Genomic DNA, 21,040 nt, shown 5'->3' with positions numbered 1-21,040 from the left:
GTTCACCTCAGCGTTTGCTGGATCCAGCCCTTGGACTGAGAGCCTGGACAAATCAGGAGAGACCCCTGTCACCCCACCCCAGTGTAATTAGTTGCTAAAGACAACTTTACCATCAGTCTTAAGGTACATAGTTCAACATTTTTTCCTGGGAGCTGTCAAACCAAAAGAAAATACTGAACTGGGGTTTGGATTGCGAGTTGCAGCATGGCTTTGCTCATTGGTGCTGAACATTTGCCCATCTCTTCTTTTCCAGGACACTGGAGTTCCTAATGAGACACTTAGCTCGTCTAGCTGATTACTGCTCCATCACAAATATGCACACTAAGAACTTAGCAATTGTCTGGGCTCCAAACCTCCTACGGTACTCTTCTTTTTTTCCCCCCATTTCAATACAAGATAAGTTTTTATATTTATAAAAAAGACAGATACCTGTTCTCCAGAAAATCAGAATTCCTAGCAGTTGAGTTTCTTCTATCCAATGCGTTGTTCTTCTCCTGCAAAATCTCTAATGGGAAGTTTTATTCTAAGCAGAGGCTTGAGACCAACTGGCAAGTTCCTGAACTGGTGATGTAAAATAGCCACCCAGAGAGAACACCCCCCCCCCCATCTCCCCCTCCGTATTATTCTGTCTCACTGCAATGTGGTTCCACTGACTGCAGTTCAGTAGAGACAAGGAAGGATTCCCCCCACCCCTCTTTTCTGGATGGTAATTCCTGCTCTCCTGGTTAGATGAGAGTAGTGTGTCCTTGACCATCCAGGAAAATGTGTTCAGTGGCATCACTGACTTCCCATTGCATAAGTCTCTACAGTCTAATTTGACAGCTTTTGGCTGCAAAAATTCAGACTTACAGAAATTATCTTGGATAAATCTGTCCCCTAAAATTTGTTGTAAATGTATGTAATAGGATAGTTTAAAATTAATGGTGCAATTTTAAAATGTTGCTTTAAAAGGAAAAAAAAAAAAAAAATCACCCTGGCCTCTATTGTATTGATTTCTGGACTGCTTTTGTTACCAACCTGAGAAGCCTGAGTCATAGATTCCCCTGTGTGCAGTTAATGAGGGTAAGCTCTTTTCTCCTTTCTGGCAATTCACCCACAAGCAGTCAAACGATCTCTTGTTTAAGTTTGCCTTTGTGAATATTAGGGTACTTGCTGAGCAGGATCAGTTGGAGACATTCCCTGCTAGAGAGGAGAAAAAAACAAAAATCACATTAGAAGGCCACGGTGAGTTTTGTACACTGCATTAAACTGCTGCCATTCACAGTATCTGGAAATAAGTTAACAAAAAGCTCCCCACTTTGTGTCTGCAGTTCATTTACCTCGATCCAGACCTGCCACACAAGGATGTCCTCCTAGACCCTGAAACTGTTCCTCTTGCCATTTCAGTTAAGACTCAAACCTGAACCCAAAATCTGGATATAAATCACTAGTCAGTATGATCATTTGTGTAATGTTTCGATGAGATTTAATCTCTTAACTGCCCCTAAAGTCTCGTCTGCCTGAGCAACCAGGCACAATAGGTCAACGCATGCCAAAACCTTACTCAAAAGGAACGCATCTTCCCATGTTCTTCTGGCTGTTCACATTTCATTTAATCTGCCTTTTCTTCAGATCAAAGCAGATAGAGTCTGCCTGCTTCAGTGGAACAGCTGCCTTCATGGAGGTGCGAATCCAGTCAGTAGTTGTGGAATTCATCTTGAACCACGTGGACGTCCTCTTCAGTTCCAAACTCAGCTCAGTCATACGAGATGGAGCAGGTGCGTGTCTTCCTCCACTAGCTTTACCTTGATCAGGCATTAATGGGTATCTGAGCCTCCCCTGGGATATTTGAAACATATTTTTACTATAACCTAGAGGACAGATTTCCAGGGTTATGATGACAGAACCTGGCAAATATAGCCTGGGTTTAGAAATTGCTATCAGTACCTTTCTCAGAAGCCAAAGAGGCTCTACAGAAGTGCATATCTTAATGTCTCGTCATTTAAATATTAAATATTTATGCCGCCAGCATTTCCTCAGGGTCACCCACGCTTGCCCCAGTCTCCTGCTGCACACATTACAGCTAACGGGGAGTCAGCACCCAGAGGCAGGGGAGGGACCCCCAGCCAGCTTTGGCCCCAGGGCTGGGGGAAAGGGATGGAGCAAGATGAGATTTGGGGGACTGCAGTGCATTGCTAAAATGCTCAGTGGCCACTTGGCTAGCAGGAAGTGTCAGTGTCCATTGACTTTCACAGGCTAATTCCCTGCCACCAGCCAACAGGACAATTAAAATTCAACAGCGGATCTCAGCTCCTTTTATGTCCTAGCACTGAGACCCTATAAGGAATCTCTTAAATCTTTGTCCCTCCCCTTCTTTTTAAAACCATCATCATCAATGCTCCTGCACGCTTATCCACGTGAGCTACCTTGCAGTACACCACAGTGCATCATCTGTCTGCCCTTATCAGCACCTTAGAACAAACAGAAATGAACTGATTTGAAGGAAGCTCTCTACTCAGTCATGTTGACACTAAGAAACTTAGTCTTGCTCTTACCAGGGAATATTTTGACATCTGCTGTCCCAGTTATTTCTTCTGTGTGGTCTGTGTGGGTTAATTAGCAGGTTCATCCAGCCGCATGGCTCAGTCCACATTGGCCTTACAGCCATTGCCCAGTTCTCGGCTTGTTTTGCTGATTTGTGGCTTTAGGACGAGGAATGAACTGCAACACCTTTGTGCCCAGCCCTGGAGCACTTGAAACGTCATTCAGCCTTGGAACCTACAAATTCCCTTGAGTAACTACTAAGACCGTAAATATACCTGTTCCATTGAAAACAAGCAGAGTTGCACCGGGAAGAAAGTTTACTCAGTACGTTAGATCAAACATGGACACCACAAGCTATTGTTACTCCTAAGCAGCATTAAGTGTGTACCATCTGCTTGGTAACCTGCCCTTCCTATGAAAAGTGCACAGTCAATGCAGTTACCACCACCTGTGGAGTGCAGATAGCTGTTTTTCCAGTGTATTTGCTGCTCCCCACTTTTAAGCAAGCCCTGCCTCTACTTTGGATAGCAGAGTTGTTCTAAGTCAGCTTTTGTTCCTACTAGAAGGCAATTTTAAGTCAATAGGACCCAGAAGTTAGCTTGGCTGAACAGTAATAGCCCACAGCAGATTGAGCCCTGCCAGGGGAAGATAAGCACACTAAGAATCCTAGCCAAATTATTATCCAGGCTTAGAATGGACCATGTAAGTTCGGCTAATTGTTTAATGACTTGGTCATTCACATTCAGTGTGCTTTGACACTAAACTGGCTGGGAGAAGGGTCAGGCTATTTCACAGCGTATCAGCTAAGTGCAGGACTACTGTGCTACAGCAAGGCAGCATCCTCTTCAGTGCTTCTGAGTGCCTCTGGTTTTGAGCACGGCTTCTTGCCTGTGTCTGCCTGTAAGAGGTAAAGCAAGTGCAAGGACAGCTGGAACCCAAACTTCACCCGGGACAGCTGACAAACACGCACGAGACTCTGCACACTTTACACAAAAGCTGTGACGCAAGAAGGGGGGATGGTAGTGGGAATGGAACCAACCAGGATGTTGATGTGATGACATACTTCCCCCCACACCCCTTAACTCCCACGAGAATAACTGTATAAATACTTGCACTACAAGCAATGTCAAACAAAAGACAGCTGCTCTTACAACAGGCTCCTTGCGCTCTGCTGCAGCAGTCTCCTCTACACTGCAACCTGACTTAACAGATCCTAGCAGCAGGAGGCAACATGAACTACTGTTACAAAAATTTCCATGTTCATCTCCAAAAACAAGGCCAAGGGCAAGGCACGCAGCTAGATTCTGTTTACTGTACCCACCTGCACATTAGTTTGTAGCAGCTGCGGTCACACATGGCTTTTCCTGTTGCACCGAGAGGTGGAACCTGGGAATGACTGAAACCAAGCTATTTAAGTAGAAAAACCACCACTTTCTTCACATTCTTCTGCATACAGATGAAGCTTCAGTAAAGTATGTCAGGGAGGTTTCTAACCTACCTGCTTCCCTCTGCCTTTTTTTTTTTCTTTTAAAAATACACTAAGCTACTCTCATAGTTGAGAACAATTTTGTGTCATAAACATACCTCTGAGAAAATGGTTATTTTGACCACATCTTTCAGGGGCTAGGATAACAAAGGTTTAGAAAAACACAGCACCTCCCTAGACACACAGACCCAGAGCTTTGATCTCTGTACTGCTGTTTTCTGATTCTCCCTGTGGTTTTCCCTTACAGGGCACAGTTCTTTATCACGGCCCAAGTCTCTGTTGGTGTCCTCTCCTTCCACAAAGCTGCTCACGCTGGAGGAGGCACAGGCACGGACACAAGCCCAGATCAACTCCCCCATCGTGGCAGACAGCAAATACATAGAAGTGGGAGAAGGTCCTGCAGCTTTACAGGGGAAATTCCACACGGTCATAGACTTTCCATCTGAAAGGTAGAGACAAGTTTGCTTTCCGGCATGTGTCAAACTTTTTTTTTTTTTTTAAATTTTTTATTGCAACAAAAACTTGCTGATACTGACTTACACTAGTTGTACGTAAGGATGGTGTAGCCAGTTTTCCACCTGCTTTGGACTCTGTGAGGATTCAGCTTACAACAGTTGTCTGGTGGACTTAGTTTAGCCATATAACTCTGCTAAAAAAGGAGGGAATGATACAAAAGTTATCAGTAAACATATAAAGCCTGTTGTATGTGATGCATAGATATGTCTGTACTAGTCATGCACACAGAAATGTAAGTGGGATGAACACCTGGAAAGACCAGGGTTTTCCCAATTGCCTGTAACAAATCCAGGTTCTCCTCAAAGTGGAGCAGTTGGACAGGCTTGACGACACTAGAAATTAAATACGGCAGTGAGAGGAGGCAAAATGTGATTTTCCAGCATGAGTGAGAGATGTTTTTGAATACCTTTGATGGCTGCACTGTTCCTGAGAGAACTGATGCACCTGCCACCTAAACAAAAGCCATCCCTTAGCTGCTGTACTGTACAAGAATGGAGCCTTTGCTCACCTGCATTGCACCTGCTTTGCATAGTTTGGTGGAATTTACCCAGCAAGACTTCAGGGCTGAGCTATAAGAAAGAAAACATCCTCAGCTATTTAAAAGAGACCAAGTTTCTAAGCTTTATTTCAGCAGAAACCAGATAGTGCTAGTAACAACCAAGCAGTAGCACGAACTAAATGCAGCTTCCCCCTCCAACAATTTGCTCTATTTTCTCACTCCAGAAAAAGACCGCCCAGCAAGATGAAGAAATCGCCAGTTGGCAGTTGGCGTTCCTTCTTCAACCTGGGAAAATCATCATCCGTGTCCAAACGCAAACTACAGCGCAATCCCAGTGAGCCGTCAGAAATGAAAGCCATAGCCCTGGCAGGTAAGGGTGCAAATTCAGCTTCCAAAAAACCAGGACTTTTTGGCAATGCAGAATTCATGTTTACAGTGTGCTTTTATCTCCTTCTAGTGTTCAAGCAATGCATAACACCTTCAGATAACTGCTGTCTTTCCTAAATGGATCTCACATTAGCTCAAGAGTGGAGCCTGCTAGAGCAAACACCTCTAACGCTTTTCTCAGAGCAGCTTTTGAAAGATAATACGCAGGCACCGCTATAATAAGTCTCAGAATAATTCCTTCTGACATGCTTATTATGAAATAAGAATGCAGTTCTGCCTCCCTTTGCTTTCAATAGACGCACAATGAAACTAGGTAAAAGCACTTTTCCACAAACACCCTCACCCCAGAAGTTACACCAGCGTACCTAGAGAAGGCATCCAGCAACCTTTTGTAGCCACATCCAATGTGGATAGACTGTGAATTTTCAGCCCTTTCCGTATATATATAGTTTTCTGCCTCTTTCCAAATTTAAAAATAGCAACAATATGTTGTTGTGGTGAAACACACCACAAATCCTTAAACATGGGCCATCTTCCTCCTGGTGCCATTTTCAAATTGTAACCCTCATAGTGTTCCATATAATAAACACGACATGAATGTCCTTTAAGACAGTCTGAAAGGGACCTCCTTAGGCCAGTCTCCCGTGCAAAACAGGACTACGTCTGTCTTGGACAGTGAAGCATATTAACTGTCGAACAGCATAAAGGTTTTGTTTCAGGGCTTTGGAGTAAAAAATGAAACCAAAAAACCCAACCTCAAAACAAAAAAGCACAACTGTTGCTCTCAGGACACTGGTACTGTTGCTAGAAACCCTTCTTTTTTTCCTGCCACCGTCACATAGCCAAATATAAACCACTTTTATAATTCAGCTTCTCACTGTCTTGGTTGCATTTCCTTAGGTGGACGAGGAGACAGCGGGACCCTCCGCTCAGCTAAAAGCGAAGAATCTCTTACTTCTCTGCATGCTGTTGATGGTAAGACAAAAATTGTACCTGTATTTTTAATGCGTGTGGATTAAAAAGGCAGTTTGACATTACCGACTACAGATATTCAACAGGGCAGATTTTCCACCCCTCCGGTAAAAGCTGGACTTGCTAATTCATGAAGCAGCTTACCACTGCCCACCACAGATGGCTATCACAGAGAAATGTTCTTCAGGTTTGTTTTTCCTTCTAAGGTAAAAAAAGCAAACCTCTTGCTTTTGTATAGCCAGCACCCCTTACATTCATTCCTTGCCCTCTCCCCTTTCCATTCTAAGGTGGAAAGGACAACATCAGGAAGGAAAGCCCTTTCTAAGAAAGCCCTAGGTCTACAGCACACTTCAACTAGTTTTGCTTTTGCAAACAGCTTAGTTTCAGACTAAATTGGACCTGACAACTCCTGTAAAAGAGTTTGAGCAAACATAATAAATGGTTACTGCTAGCTACATTGAGTTCTCCAGGTGAGCATCTTGCACACTGCCTTAAGGCTATTTTAAAAACAACAGCAAACCATCACCTCCTGGACAGTAAGGTTTTGAGACTAACCTGTATTTATGTACTCATTCCTAGGTGAATCTAAACTGTTTCGACCCCGAAGACCTCGGTCCAGTAGCGACGCATTGTCCGCTTCCTTCAATGGAGAGCTCTTAGGAAACATGAATTGCTGCAATTCTTACGACAACCTTCCCCACGACAACGACAGCGATGGGGACGAAGGGCTCATCCACGTTCCTGCCCTGATTTCTCCTCGATCTGCTGAAGACGTTGACCTGAGCCCACCGGATATTGGAGTCGCTAGCCTGGATTTTGACCCAATGTCTTTTCAGTGCAGCCCGCCCCAAGCAGAGTCCGAGTGCCTGGATAGCAGTACCTCCCTGCTGGAGTCAGTCAGTGTAAACAAGGAGAAGCCAAGCCTACTAAAGAAGGATTTAGAATCAGGCAGCCAGTCCCAGACACCAGGCAGTGCCACGAGCTCTGAGCCAGTCTCCCCTTTCCAAGAGAAGATGAGTCCCTTCTTTACTCTGGACCTGAGCCCAACTGAAGAGAAGGCCTGCAAACCCCTCGCCTTCTCACCCAAGATGGGGCGAAAGCCCATCAAATCGCCGCCGCCTACATCAGAACCTGTCTCCTTTGCGCTGCCCAGCCGCATGTCAGAAGCGATTGGAGGAGCGCCCATCACATCCAGAAACTCCTCTGCTTCCAGCTGGAGCAAAGGGATTGGCATCACTGAAATCACAAACAGGTCCCCAACCCAGATGTCCTTGCCCCTGAAAAACAGTGATATGGGAGCAGGGGAAGGAGCCCACCAAGAGCTACAGCATGCCCAGCTAGTGGCTGCTGGCAAGCCCGAGTTGCCAGAAGAAGGGGAGAGACCAATGTCAAGCAGTCAGAATAAGACTGTACCCACTGGACACACAAAGCCAGGTACAGTGCATTTTCCTCCATTCTTTCTTTAAGTTCCAAAGGGGACCTGCTCTCAGGAACGTCCTCCTCTGCGTGCCTTTTAGGAGAGGGGATTCCCCATCAGTTCTGATCACAAGTGTCTTGCAGGGCTGCGCAGATCAGTAAGGTCTTAACCTCTGCCTTCTCCCTACATCACACAAGTCTCAGATAATTTTCCATAATCCTTTATATACCACTTTTTTTTTCCCCATCCTGTCATACATGAAAAGCTCTAGCATGTGCTTCTAAATCATTTCAGCCAATAGACCATTTAAGACTTCTTTTTTTAATTAAAAATCTGCCAACACTCGAAGAAGGGACCTTTTCGCCTAAAACCTTATGATCAAAATTGTATAAGGGTATCTCATTCTCTGCTACCTACTTCCTACCTCTCTAGAAATGCAAGAGGAACCTTTAGACAATCTCTTGTGTTTTTTTCCTTTTTGTGATGAACTGCTGTGCTATTGAGCAGCGTTTGCATGTGAGACAGAAGATACAGTGTTTCACATCAGAAGGAATTGCCACTGTGAAAGTGTGGAAAGCCTCTGTTTTTTTATAATGGTCATTAAGGCTAGGTCACTCTCCTTATTGGGTAACATAAAATCACTCACTCTCTCAATTTTCCCCCCATTAGGAGCAGTTGCCCTCGACTCCCCCCAGGATCCTGTTCCCGTCAGTTCCGTGTCTCTTATCCCTCCTCCTCCTCCGAAAAATGCAGCGCGCATGCTAGCCCTAGCGTTAGCCGAGTCCGCACAGCAAGCATCCGCTCAGTCTCAGAAAAAGCCAGGAGATGCTCATTCTGAAAGCACAAATTACGGAGAGACTGAAGCTGGCACAGCTCTAGAAAAGCTCCATCTCTCTGCTGGTGCTCCAGACAAGCTCCACCTGTATACCGGTCTGCCCGAGAACCGACTTCACTTCCAGACCGGTGCACCAGTAGAGCAGGATTTCCAAGGTAGCAGCAGCACGCCCGGGGAGCAGAACCACCCACTGGGTGCACCTGGAAACCGGGACTCCCCACCTCTCCACCCTGGCGTGCCTGGGGACATGCCCGGTAGCAGAGATGCAGAGCAGGAGCAGTCCAGCTTCCATCCTGGTAAACCAGGGGACAAAGATCACTTCCCCTCCCACGCTGGGGACTGGGAGCACACACCCCACCATACTCCAGGTGCGCTGCCTGACTGGGAAGCACCCACCACAGACTCTTCTGTAGATAAGCCCCACCACCGTGCATGCGTGTCTGGGGACAAGCACCACGTTCCTATCTGCACGGCCGATGACAAACTTCAGTCTCCTCCTGTCGTAACTGCCGGGGAGAAAAGCACCCCGGCTTCAATGCCATATTTAACAACCATCCAGACAACAGCAACTGAGCCTAACCGTGAACCAGCAGGTCCAGCCATAACTCAGGCAGACGTCGCAGTTACAGCTGCGCAGCGCACGCTCACGACCGGCCAGCCCGCCCCGCCGCAGAGGCAGGATCACCAGGCGGCAATGGGACAAGTGCCAGCAGCCTCCGCGAAAGCCTCGAGTAGTTCCAGTCAGGTAGGTGGATGTGCCCCCCAGCCTCGCACATACTTTGTGAGCGCAGCGTGGGTGCAGAGCTAATCTGTAATTGTAGGAGGCTGAGCTCTGGGATAGTTGGCCCAAACCTGAATGGCGAGAGGCAGGGGAATCGCAGGTTGCTGGAAATTGCACGTGTACGACAGACACAGCCTTACAGGAAAGCAGCGCAAAATTTCTTAAGGGAACATTCCAATCATTGGTTTTACAGAAAAAAGTGTCCTCTGGGGTGACTGATACAGGGAATGCTGGTTTAGAAGTGCTCAGACACAAGCATTTTTGCTTCTTTCTCCAATGAGGCTGACACTGTACTCTTCCAACAGTCTTTAATAAAGCAGATCAGATTCCTGGTGTGAAAGTTAGACATGGAAACGTCCACTCAGGAATCCCACCTACCCATTGCCCATGAAGCGTGCACGCCTGCAGCCTGTCTGCAAGTTTAAGGAAGGGTTTTCTGCTCTAGTACACTACTTGATCTGCTCACCAGGGTGTGAGGAGTTTATATCCAGCTATTTCATTAAGACAAGTACATTTATAAGCAGACCACCTAACAAAACACTGTGGCAACTGTGTTTTACCTGTTGCTATAAAGAGACAGCCACGTCCTCCCCTTTCTCTAGTTTGAGATTTGCAGAGTGCCAGTTGTGACAGGTCCTGAAGTCTCCCAGAGGCACCACGCTGCCCTTGCTGCAGAAGGGAGCATACACACCTCCTCTTCTACAGCGAGCAGCGCTAGCTCTCCACAGCAAACAGAAGCTGCAGAAAAACCTCAATTGAACTAATTCATACAAGTATCTGTGATATTTTAACTGCAGAATAGGAGCAGGGAAAAAGATGCTTGCCTCTAACTTCTGCTCGTTTCTTCCCTATAGGTTTGGGGCACAACCGCACCTGAAAAGCCACCTGAGCCCACGCCTGGTTTTGTCTCAGAAAGCAGTTCTACAACCCGCTGCTCTTCCTCTGTGCCCACGGGCCACCAGAGCCATTTGGAAAAGCCTCGGGAGACTACGAGGGCTCCCCCGCTGCACCTGCGGTCCGAGTCCGTCCCTACTCACTCCTCCTACAGCTTTACACCCCCCGTCCCGCCTGTGAGAACACTGGAAAGCAAAATTGCTGCCGCCATGCACTCAAACAACACGGATGTCATCAACAACTCCAATTATCACGCCTTCCTTTCTTCCTCCACGCTGGCCTCCTCTGTGGAGGAAGCCCTGCTGCCACCGCCACCACCTCCTCCGCCCAAGCATGCCTCCCTGCAGTCTGTGTACGTGCCACATCCCAAGCCAGAGAGCATCCCTGAGCCCTCCGGGCCAGACAGCTACCTGCACCACAAGCCGCCTTCCATCCATCAGTACAGGCCCGAGAGCGTTCCTCCCCACATCTACCACAGCAAGCCTGACCAGCACCAAGCCTACCCGCCTCGGTCAGAGACACCCACTTCTGTGAGCACTCGCTACAACACCTACACAAACCAAGGGAAGAGCACCTCAACCCTGCACTCCAAGCCGCGCAGCCGGACAGAGTTTGTGTCCTCGGTGAGCCCAACAGGCCTGCGTAATGCCAGCTATGCCGAGGATGCTCCACCCTACCCCACTATCCGAAGGGTTCAGTCGCTGCACGTCCCCACCCCTGCTGCCTCCGCTATCCGTTCCGTTCCCATTTCACGGACCGAGGTACCTCCGGACGACGAGCCAGTGTACTGCCCGCGGCCCCTCTATCAGTACAAGCCATATCAGCCCCACTCCGACTACCACGTAACTCAGCTGCAGCCTTACTTTGAGAACGGGCGGGTACATTACCGCTACAGCCCTTACTCCAGCTCTTCCGGATCCTCTTACTACACCACTGCTGATGGGAGCTTTTATGACCTAGACCCCTACAACACTGTGCGGGTCCGGCCTTTCCACCCCCTGCCCAGCCGAGACTTCACATCGTATGCCTCCCGGCTGCAAAGCAAAGGCCTGTACCGCTATCCCAGCTTGTCCGCCTACCCTCGGGGTGGCCTCATCGGCCACCTGGCAGGCAAAGAGCACAGCTTCATCAGCAGAGATGTGCCTCCTGCCCCGGACATCAAGCACATGTACATGTCGTGGGACCTCGAGGACATGGAGAAGTACCGCATGCAGTCTATTCGCCGGGAGAGCCGCACGCGCCAGAAAGTGAAAGGGCCAGTGATGTCCCAGTACGATAACGTGACCCCGCTGCTGCAGGAGGAACTGGGAGGACTGGATGTGATTCACTTGCGCAGCAAGTCAGATCCTGGGAAAACTGGCCTCCTCACTGTGGCAGAAGGGAAGGAGGGCAGGTACCCGGCCAAAGCCACTACACCCGAGGGGGACGAGCGTTACTACATGCAGCACCCTGAGCCAGAGCTGGACAGAGCCCACTACCACGGAGCCTACGGGAACGGGCAGTCGGAGAAGCCGTCCCTTCCCCAGAAGCAGAGCAGCATCCGGAACAGGAAGCTGCATGAGCCCGGCTGCAGCACTAACGAACACAGGACGCACTTGCAGCAGGAAGCAAGCCATAGGCAGCCTTCCGAATCCAAAAACGGGCCCCCTTATCCCGACTACAGGCCCAAAGGTGGCCCAGAACCCTCCGAGCCCATCGGTTACCAGCACTCGGGCGGGAAGTACATCCCAGCGAACCAGGAGACCCTGAGACTGAACCACAAGGAGGTGAGGTTGGCAGAGGACAGGCCAGATTTGGAGAGGTCTCGAGCCAGACCGAGCACATCCATGGAGAAGCACTCCAGAGACTGCTACAAAGAAGAGGAGCACGCCGCCTCTCCCATGGCACCGCCACCCAAGCCCGAACGGAGCCACAGCCTCAGAATGCAGCACCCCGAAACCATGGAGAGAGACTCTGCCCTCCTTTACCCATACCAAACCCTTGGGAAACGCCAAAGCACTATGACTGTGGTGTCCCAGTATGATAATTTGGAGGATTACCATACCATGCCTCAGCACCAAAGAGGGGGCTATGGTGGAGGAGGGGGGTTTGCGCCCCCCAGTTTTACCCACGTGCACAGTAGAACTTATGCCACGGCCCTCGGCCAGGGAGCCTTCCTCCCGACAGAGCTGTGTTTGCAGAGGCCTGAAACAGAGGTCCATGTTGAGTGAGCTGGTGTGGGGGGAAGGAGGGATAGAGTCTAAGCAGCCTCTGCTGGACAGCGGACTGTTTTATTTTTTCAGTGACGAAAAAAAAAATAAGAAACCCAACCCTGCCCCGATGAGCAAAGCAAACCCACCTTCAGCCCCACCCCTACCAGCCCACCACTCACTGTTTTTATGTAGTAGAGATACAGCTTTTTCATGTAGTTTTGAGACAACTGGAACGATAGGGCAGGCTGTTGGCACACAGATGTTGCCAGAGAGGCCGGGCAGAGCTGAAAGAGATGCTGTCGGGGCAGGGGAAGGAGAAGTTTTTCCTTCCCCAGATTTGACATTGGCAGTTACCACCACTTCCTCTCCACACCTCCGTGGTCCTGTGCATGATGGACTGTGCATGCAGCTGTCCTCCCCGTGAGCCCCGTGTGTAGTACATTGCCCTTCCCACTGCTAGCTTCCAAGAAGGGGGCTCCATGACACGCCCTGGAAGAACCTCTGTTCTGCCCCCTCTGAGGTTTTGCAGCAGAAGTGGGCCAGAAGCTGGGGGGGGGGGGGTAAGTCTTCCCAAGTATTTTCTTCTTGATAAATGCCGAGGTCCTGCCTCTCCCTTGAAAATTGATGCTTAGGCATAGCAGATCCACTTCCATTGCTTTGAAGTGGGTGGGAGCCTGTTTTGACTTCAAGCCTGTGGAATAGGCTCTGAAGCAAGTTCAAAATACAACGCACTTTTTAAATTGCTTGCTTAACGAGCTGCTTCTGACTACAAGAAATCAAATTACTTTAAATTTCTCTAATGTAAGCGGAGGCCAGCTATGGAAGCCAAGTAGGGCAGGTTTGCATTTCTCATACCAAAAGAAAAAAAACACATACAACAAAAATATACCAAACCGTACACATGCAGTTGGGAACAGCACACCCCTTTCATGCCAATTCCTCTTTAGTGCTAGGCTAGCTACAGTCCTGATGATTTAATACCATGTTGTGACTGGCCAGACAATATCATCTCTAGACAAAAAATACTATGAAAATAAAAAATCTCTATAGCATTATATCCAGCTTGTAAATTGGAGCCCAACTTCCCAGCTGGGAATGAGTGTGTCAGTGCCAAGTTACCTGCATGACCAGCTGTTTGCCCTGGGCCAGATCCTGCAGCTCTCAGATCAGGGAATGCTCCTATTGACCTTAAACTGAAGGTCTACAGGACACAGCTTTCTGTAACCTTTAAGTTCTGCGTTGGCAAGGGGATCCCTGTGAAGTTGTGGCACATAGAGTAGTTACGTTCTGCCTGTGCGCTGTGAAATAGTATTGCCTCCCGTATCGCAAGTGTAGCTCATACCAGCATTCAGTTAGCAGTAGGGACAGAAGGCCAATGCGCTCTCTAGAACACACTAACAGCCTTCTCCTAGGTATTTAAAAGCTTTCCGTATTGTAAAAGAAGCCAGGCGGCATCTTGCGTGCAGCCTCGCAGCCTTCCCAGGACTTACTACAACCCTACCTTATAAAGCACATCCATTTCATTAGACAGGGCTTGCAAGCAATACTTGAGATTTAGGAGTTTTTAAATGTTCACTGATAAATTCCAAGGCCATTCCTGTTCCATGCGGTTGAAGAACTTTTCTAGCATTTTGGATCGCTAATTATTAAAGACCTGGAGGCCCTGCAGTTAGCACACAGCTGTGAAAGTTAAAGGCAACTTAGATGGTTATTTGAACAAGTTTCATGGCTTTTTTGGGGCTTTTAAGTCATAAGGAAAACCTGCTTCTAGTAGCTAACTAGTCTTTAACTGTTTGCTTCTTTTAATCTTGTAGCCTTGTCTGGGGCCATTTCAGCGACGTTACTTTATGGTCCTATTTTTTGTGCAGTGCTGCTGTTTGAAGCATTTTGTTTAGAAGAGTTGTTCTTACATGTTACAGAAATATATCTGGCAGAAGGAAAAAAAGAAGCACTGTGATCCAGGTGCAACAGTCTCCTTGTGAGTCATTACCAGGTAGAGGGGTTGGGCTTTTTTTTTTTTTTTTTGCAAGGGAATGCTTTTTGTAATGTTTTCTTTAAAGGAAAACTAACAAAAATACATGGAAGGGGGCCATTAGGTGAGCCACGTTGTGGGCCACCCTGTCTACATTGCTGGCTAACTCCCTAGGGAGGGCTGACCTGTCCAGATTCCTTGGTGCAAGATCACCAAGAGAGTCCAGTTTAAGCACGTGCGCTCTCAAGAGAGGCATGTATTGTGTTAGGACTAGTACCAGTCCTCAACCAGTCTCCCCACAGCTGCCAGTTACCTGCAGGGACAATGTGCTTGGTTCAGGCTATTTGGGATTCAGGTAATGAGAGCTGTAGGTCAAACCTCTCTCTCCATGAAAGCCTTAACTCCCCGCTCCTGCCCCCCACAGCAACTCTCCTAACCTCTGTTTTGGCCTTATGTTAACCAGGACTATCCTACTCTGAGGGCGCTGAACCCAGCTCCCACTGACTGTAAATGCCTCTCTGGATTTTCCTGCTCGAAGCCACTGTCCCCCTCTAGAGATCAAGTGCCATCCCTGGACAATTTCTGTTCCTTATAGTTTTGCGCTACTACTGCCTGAGCCTGGGCTCTTCAGCTCACTGCTTTGTATGAAGTGCCAGGTGCTAAGCACCCTCTCAAAACAAAAATGCTTTCAGCACTTTTCAGAAAGAGCTCTAGAAGTGCACACCCATACACAGTGATGGCTGCTACAAACAGCCTTCCCCTTGAGAACAAGAAAGTCTCCACTAAAAAAAAAAAAAGGCAACTTAATACCCAGCATCATGCCATCCCTCTGCACGCAGCCACATCAGCATGGTTCAGAGAACCCAAACCAACTTCAGTACACCAGGGCTGAGCCACAAGTACAAAAAAAACCCCAGAAAACCAAGGTTAAGGCACCAGCTTTTCCCAGGTAACACCACAGATGAACACCTTTCTTTTAGTGTTGCTGCTGCCCATGGCTTCAACATTTGGTGTGATTCAGCAGTCATCCCCGCATCCACCCCGTGCAAAGCCATATAGTGAACTATGCAGTTCTGCTCTTGCACTGTGGTTAATCCGATGGTCCTTTGAGTTTTACATCCTCACTCATTGATTCACCATAAAGTCAAAACAGCCAGCTGAGATTAAGAAGGGCATTGTGCAGTGGAGCAAGGAGGGGTGGTTACACCAGATGTCTAAGTAAGGTGGATGATCTGGAGGTAAGTTGGTAGTTCAGGTTTTAGCATCGTAGCAGAGAAATGGGAGGGAGCAAGGGGACGGCAACACAAATAATACTCTACTGCAAGTCCAGTTCTGCTCTGATGAAGTCATTTATTGCCTAACCTTATCTCCAGCAAGATGACAAGCAGCTATGTTGTTAAATAATTCCCTTAGACTTGCCACAAGCTATCTGCATCTTAAATTGCTACTTCCTAAGTTTTCAGCTGAGTTTCTCTCTAGTGCATGCAAGAGTTAGGGTCTGGTAGTGTACTACCATGTACAGAGATTTCCATCTCTGCTTTGGAGCAGAACATGCAACCCATAGGAGATGATGTTAGGTGAGTAAGGAGGACCTAGCCCCTATGAAGTCTTAAGCATCAATTTCAGATTTTTAAAGATTCTTATCAGGTGAAATCTATATTCATATATGAGAAAACACCCACAACTTTGTGCCTATGTCTTTCCAGAGATCCTCGGTTTATGCTCATCATTCGAAGGGGGGGTCAGTAAGGATTGCACAGCAGTAGTAAGTTGCTACACGAAACCAAAACCGACTTGAAAACACACTGTTCCTCTTTAACCCCAGAATGGGACAGAACCTCACATGTACTCTGCCATTCCTCAGTACCTTGACAGGGCATTGACTGAAGTGATGTGTTACGTGTTAGGAAATCTGGATAAGTTGTTTTACTTACTTTTGTTAAAGGCGGCTTAGGCATGCAACTCTTTTCCCAGAGCCTCATGCTACAGATACCCAATGTTGAAAGGCATGGTCTGGTTTAAACAAACAGACACCGTAATACCTTTGTGTGCAGAGTCTTGCCTCGTCCAGTCGGGGGGAGGGAGGGGGGGAGAAAAGGGTTGTTTTGCAGTTCATTTTCCTGCTGTAGAAGACTTGATTTTTCTTTCCCTGAGCCGCATGAGAGAAACATCCCAGAAAGTCTTGGGTTCCCTTTGGAGTTCCCTTCACTTTAATTTATATAGTGTCTTTTTTTGTGAACTGGTGTAAAATGTATATGCCGACGAGCTCATGTATTTTTATGTAAATATTTTTTGTGGTTTCCCCACTTGCCCTTCTCTGTAAATATTTAGAATTCTCATATTCTTCTCACCTTGTATGATGCAGATGTGGTTTTGTTTCTGTTTTTTATTTGTACTGTAATGGAACAATCCAGACTGAGGTGTCTTGTGGTATTAAACAAAAGCAACAGTCCCACTGAGCTCACACTCAGATGTACAACTTGACAGCATTAATCAAGCCAGGTTAAAAACTATTCCATTGTGTTTGTGTCTGTTTTTGCCTCTGCCTTATTAATTAACAGTATAATTTAAAAAAGGGAAAAGCCAGTTTAGAGCCATGCTTTGGAGGGATGCTGGCAGGTATCTCTAAAGGCAACAGAGGAGGAGACTTGGTATTGATATGCCAAGGCTATTGCAAAACTGCTCCCCATTAGCCTGTGCCCCTGCTTGTCTGTGCAGTTACACCTGCAGCGACAACCGCTTTGTATCAAAAAATACCCAGCCTGGGCTTTTTTAGCCTCCTTTTCTTCTCACCCAGCATGACAGCGCCAGGTGAAATAGTTTGGCACTTGCACAGAAGGCACAGGGCAGATTAAGTTAGGACTAACAGATGGCACAGGCCACCTTGGCCCTTAGAGCTGGCCAGGCGGGATTCTAGGCACTGGAGTAATAGTGTTCATAGTTAATTAATAGCAAAAAAGATGATTAAAGGAAGCTAATTTCATGTGTTTTTAACAGTGTAAGAAGGACTTCTAGCAGTCTTCATCCAGTAAGTGTTGTGCTCTTTAGAAGTGCTGCCAGTAATAAAACCAACCTAACAGTCCTCTCTTTGGAGGACAGGCCAGCCCCACTCTCCCCGCTGAGCCAGGAGGACAGAGTCTGCCATGGGGTTCTTGCTACTGCCTACATCCATCCGTTAGGCCCAGAAGCCTTTTGTGTGAGCACGGACATGCTGCCAGGTATGCATGTTAGATCCATCTTTTGAAATCTTTGCCTCGCGCGCTCCCAAAGCCTTACTTTACAATCCAGGTTTACTTATTAGCACACATTCAGCCGGTCAGCAAAACACTTGTGTCTTTGTAAGAAAGGTCCACCAGCAAGCTGAGCAACCCCCCCTTCTCTGCTCTTTCACATCTGCTGGGCAGCAGGAATCCCTGCTGTTCCACAGCAACACAGACAGGACAGGGGGACCTCAAAGGCTGCCTTGCAAACCAAGTGCCACGCTACATTTCCGTATGAGCAACACCTCTCCGCTGCCTTGATAAGCTAAAAGCAGCAGACAGCAAGCTTTTCCTCTGGTGAGCACTGTCACAGACACTGTTGCCACATCCCAGCTAGGACAAGAATCAGACAGGCTTTCCCACATCTCCATATGACACACACCCCCCCTGCTTGTATGTGCCTGATGAAGAGTCATCTGTCAATGCTACTAACACTGAAATTGTCCTTGAAGCCAGCAAAGGCAGGACACACAACTACAGTCACAAAAATCATTACTCTCCTCAAGTCCAGTAGACAAATTCACATCTTAACTAAAGTTTTTGTGACAGCTCAACAGGTATTCTGCACAGCACATTAATTGTCAATGATTATCAAAAAAAGACTCAGGTTTGGTGGGTAAGGGAATAGCGGAGATCCAAACCCACTGCCTCATGGAGCATCCCCACAAAAAACTGACACATCATCTCCCCGCTTGCTTTGGCCTGAAACACTTCAAAAGCAGGGCCGTGCCTTCCCAGCCAACAAGGGCATTTCCTTTAATAACAAGATCACAGTGAGCACAGAAGTTATCAGCTGGTGTTTTACAACACACCAAACGAGGACTCTGCTTACAAGCAATGCTGACAGCATTTCTCAGTTGCACACCCTTATTTCCCCTCCCGCTGCTTTAAGAAAAGGAAAAAAGATGAAAACACTCCAAAACAGTCTCTGACAACCTGTCCCAAGTAGCACCCTCTGGTACATACACAGCAGACCGGGAAGAGGGGAGAAGGACAGATTTAGAGTGTGTCTAGAGACTGGTAAAACCCTGAGCACAAGATCGATTTTTCTGAAGTGCTTCCACCAGGTAGCGCTGTTAAACCACATTTGCCTCTAAAAGCCCTTTATAGACCATTTCAAAGGATTGTGTTCCGTTCTAGTAATTTCTGTTCAGGTTTCCAGCTCCTGATATCTAGGGATGGAATCTTCCATATTTAAACAGAATATACCGAGCACTCGGTGCTCCTGCAGCATGCACGCAGTCTCCTAAGGAGCTCCGCTTGTCTCCCTAACGCCACGCCACCCTGCAGGTGTCACGCAGAGCACCCAGCCGAGAAGGCTGACTTACCACTAATGCTGAAGCATCCAAACTGAAAAGCGAACTACAGACCTAGGCAGATCACTGCTGCTTTTCAGAGAAGCTATCAACTGTTCAAGGACCTCATCCCTAGAAGAACACTACAATACGTTTGCTTCAACACTAGAAGAGTCATCCAGAAGCAGCAACCAATACTGGAAAAGCCAGGAAGATGCTGTCTGTCCCTTGTCTTCCTCCAATCGGTGAGGATGCCCTGCTAAGATGGCTTATCAGACTACGAACCTAGAAGATGCCCCCCAAGCCACAAGCACCAAGCCCAGCATCTGTCAGAGCAAAGCTTATGCAAACACATCTCAATCCACACACGCACAGCAACGGCAGCACACAGGGTGCAACTTGTTGAACCTCACTTCCTAGCACAGGGCTGGGCACGAGCCTGGGTTCAGCTTCTCACCTTCGCACTAATCAGGGGCTGAGCATCCAGGCAGACTCCTTCCCCGAGGCCCAAGCAGGGCAGCAGGACGGCTGATATCTTCCTGCCCCTGTGAAGGGACCTGCAGGCAGGAAGCCCTCCAAGTTGGGAGGCTTCTGGCGCCCCTCTCCAGCAGGGCTTGACAGAAGTTTGGCAGAGTGTCACAAGAACGAGGGAGGGATGTGGGGAGATCACACAAATCCCCTAGATTAGCATTCCTGGTGCTAAAGCAGTGCTCAGTGCAAGAACAGCCTGCCATCACCTCAAACAACAGGATATCATGGATGGCAAAGCATCAGACCCACAGCCCAGGAAAGCCAGACCAGCTACTTCTGAGGGAGCATTTAGTGATGTGGATGCTAACAGCAACAACCAAAACAGATGGGAAAAAGCAATCCTCTCTGCTCCTCTCATCCTCCCAGGGAAAGCAGGAGCAAGCTCCCTGCTCCAATGCTATCCAACACCCTCTCACCCCCTGTGGTAAGAACAGAGAGGGCACGGTCCTGCCCTTAGCTCTGCTTGTGGCAAAGCTTTGAGCCAGCTCTGCATCACGAACTGGCACACCACCATCCACCTATCCCTCTGCAATCACTTCATCACCCTTTCCTGAAGGGTGTTTTTTTTTTTTTTGTCCTCTGTCCATCGGGTGCACGCATGCAGTGGGACAGAGCCCTCAGGACAGTTAAGGGGCACAACACCAAGAGGTACCATTTAAAAGAAGGTTCTTCAGCCTGTAACATAGCTCTTCCAAGTTATAACTTTGGCTCTTGGAGTCTCACAACAAGCCCAAACAATTCAACTTTCCCTGCCCCATCTTCCCACCCAGCTGCAGTTTATCTGCCTACCATCCTGCTGCAGGCAATGCTTTTCAGCCCAACTGCAGTACATCCAGCACAGGCTTTTCACACTGCGGATCCATGCCTTATGTACGTCAACAAGACACTTAGAGATGCACATTGCCCAACCACTGGTTGAGTTGCCACTGGATCTCGACAGCTCAAGCAGTCAGGGAGGAACAGGAATCAGAAACACAAATAGTTCTGCCTTAATGCTCTTGGGAAAGGGTTGGGTGTCCTGAGGAAACCTTGCCAGGGATCCCTCACTGTCTGCTTAAACATGGGGGCGGGGGGGGGTTACATGGTCCAGCATTGCTGCTGGGCACACACAGTATAACTGCCACAGGCAGCTGGAACTGTTTTGTCCTGTGGTGTGACCTAACTACACCCCCACCGCTCAATCACTAATTTTACAGGCTACAGAGCACAAAGTGAAGATGCAACCTGTGAAAAGCATCTATTAAATAAGGTATGGGCTGTCCTGTGGCAAGAAGGGGAAAGCTTGATACAATGCACAGTGAAATTAGAATTCCCTCAACTCTGTCATGAAGCGTCTTGATCTTTGAAGTTCAGAGCCACTGATCCCTCCTTGCCCCAGTGGACCAAAGTAAATCATCAGCCTCCAGACAGACACCCTTGACTTCAGACATTATGTCTGCACTTCATAATTCAAATTGGCAGTCAAGACAGGCTTCTCTTA

At 47.8% G+C, this 21,040-nt stretch overlaps 1 protein-coding gene across 8 annotated transcripts in view; it reads left to right on the top strand.

Moving 5' to 3' along the window:
- Positions 1-16,987, top strand: part of ARHGAP32 (Rho GTPase activating protein 32) — a 244,496-nt gene extending 227,509 nt beyond the window's left edge. For all 8 annotated transcript variants that reach the window (XM_054803027.1, XM_054803025.1, XM_054803026.1 and 5 more), the window contains 8 exons: positions 254-361; positions 1,612-1,757; positions 4,257-4,458; positions 5,249-5,394; positions 6,312-6,386; positions 6,963-7,817; positions 8,470-9,380; positions 10,271-16,987. In XM_054803027.1, the coding sequence (XP_054659002.1) occupies positions 254-361; positions 1,612-1,757; positions 4,257-4,458; positions 5,249-5,394; positions 6,312-6,386; positions 6,963-7,817; positions 8,470-9,380; positions 10,271-12,520 (4,693 nt within the window). In that variant the 3' untranslated portion in view covers positions 12,521-16,987. The remainder of the gene's footprint in view (positions 1-253; positions 362-1,611; positions 1,758-4,256; positions 4,459-5,248; positions 5,395-6,311; positions 6,387-6,962; positions 7,818-8,469; positions 9,381-10,270) is intronic.
- Positions 16,988-21,040: the final 4,053 nt, after the last annotated feature.

Source organism: Grus americana, chromosome 24 (assembly GCF_028858705.1).
Source record: "Grus americana isolate bGruAme1 chromosome 24, bGruAme1.mat, whole genome shotgun sequence".
Taxonomy (NCBI): domain Eukaryota; kingdom Metazoa; phylum Chordata; class Aves; order Gruiformes; family Gruidae; genus Grus; species Grus americana.
This window is presented reverse-complemented; position numbering and strand designations above follow the sequence as displayed.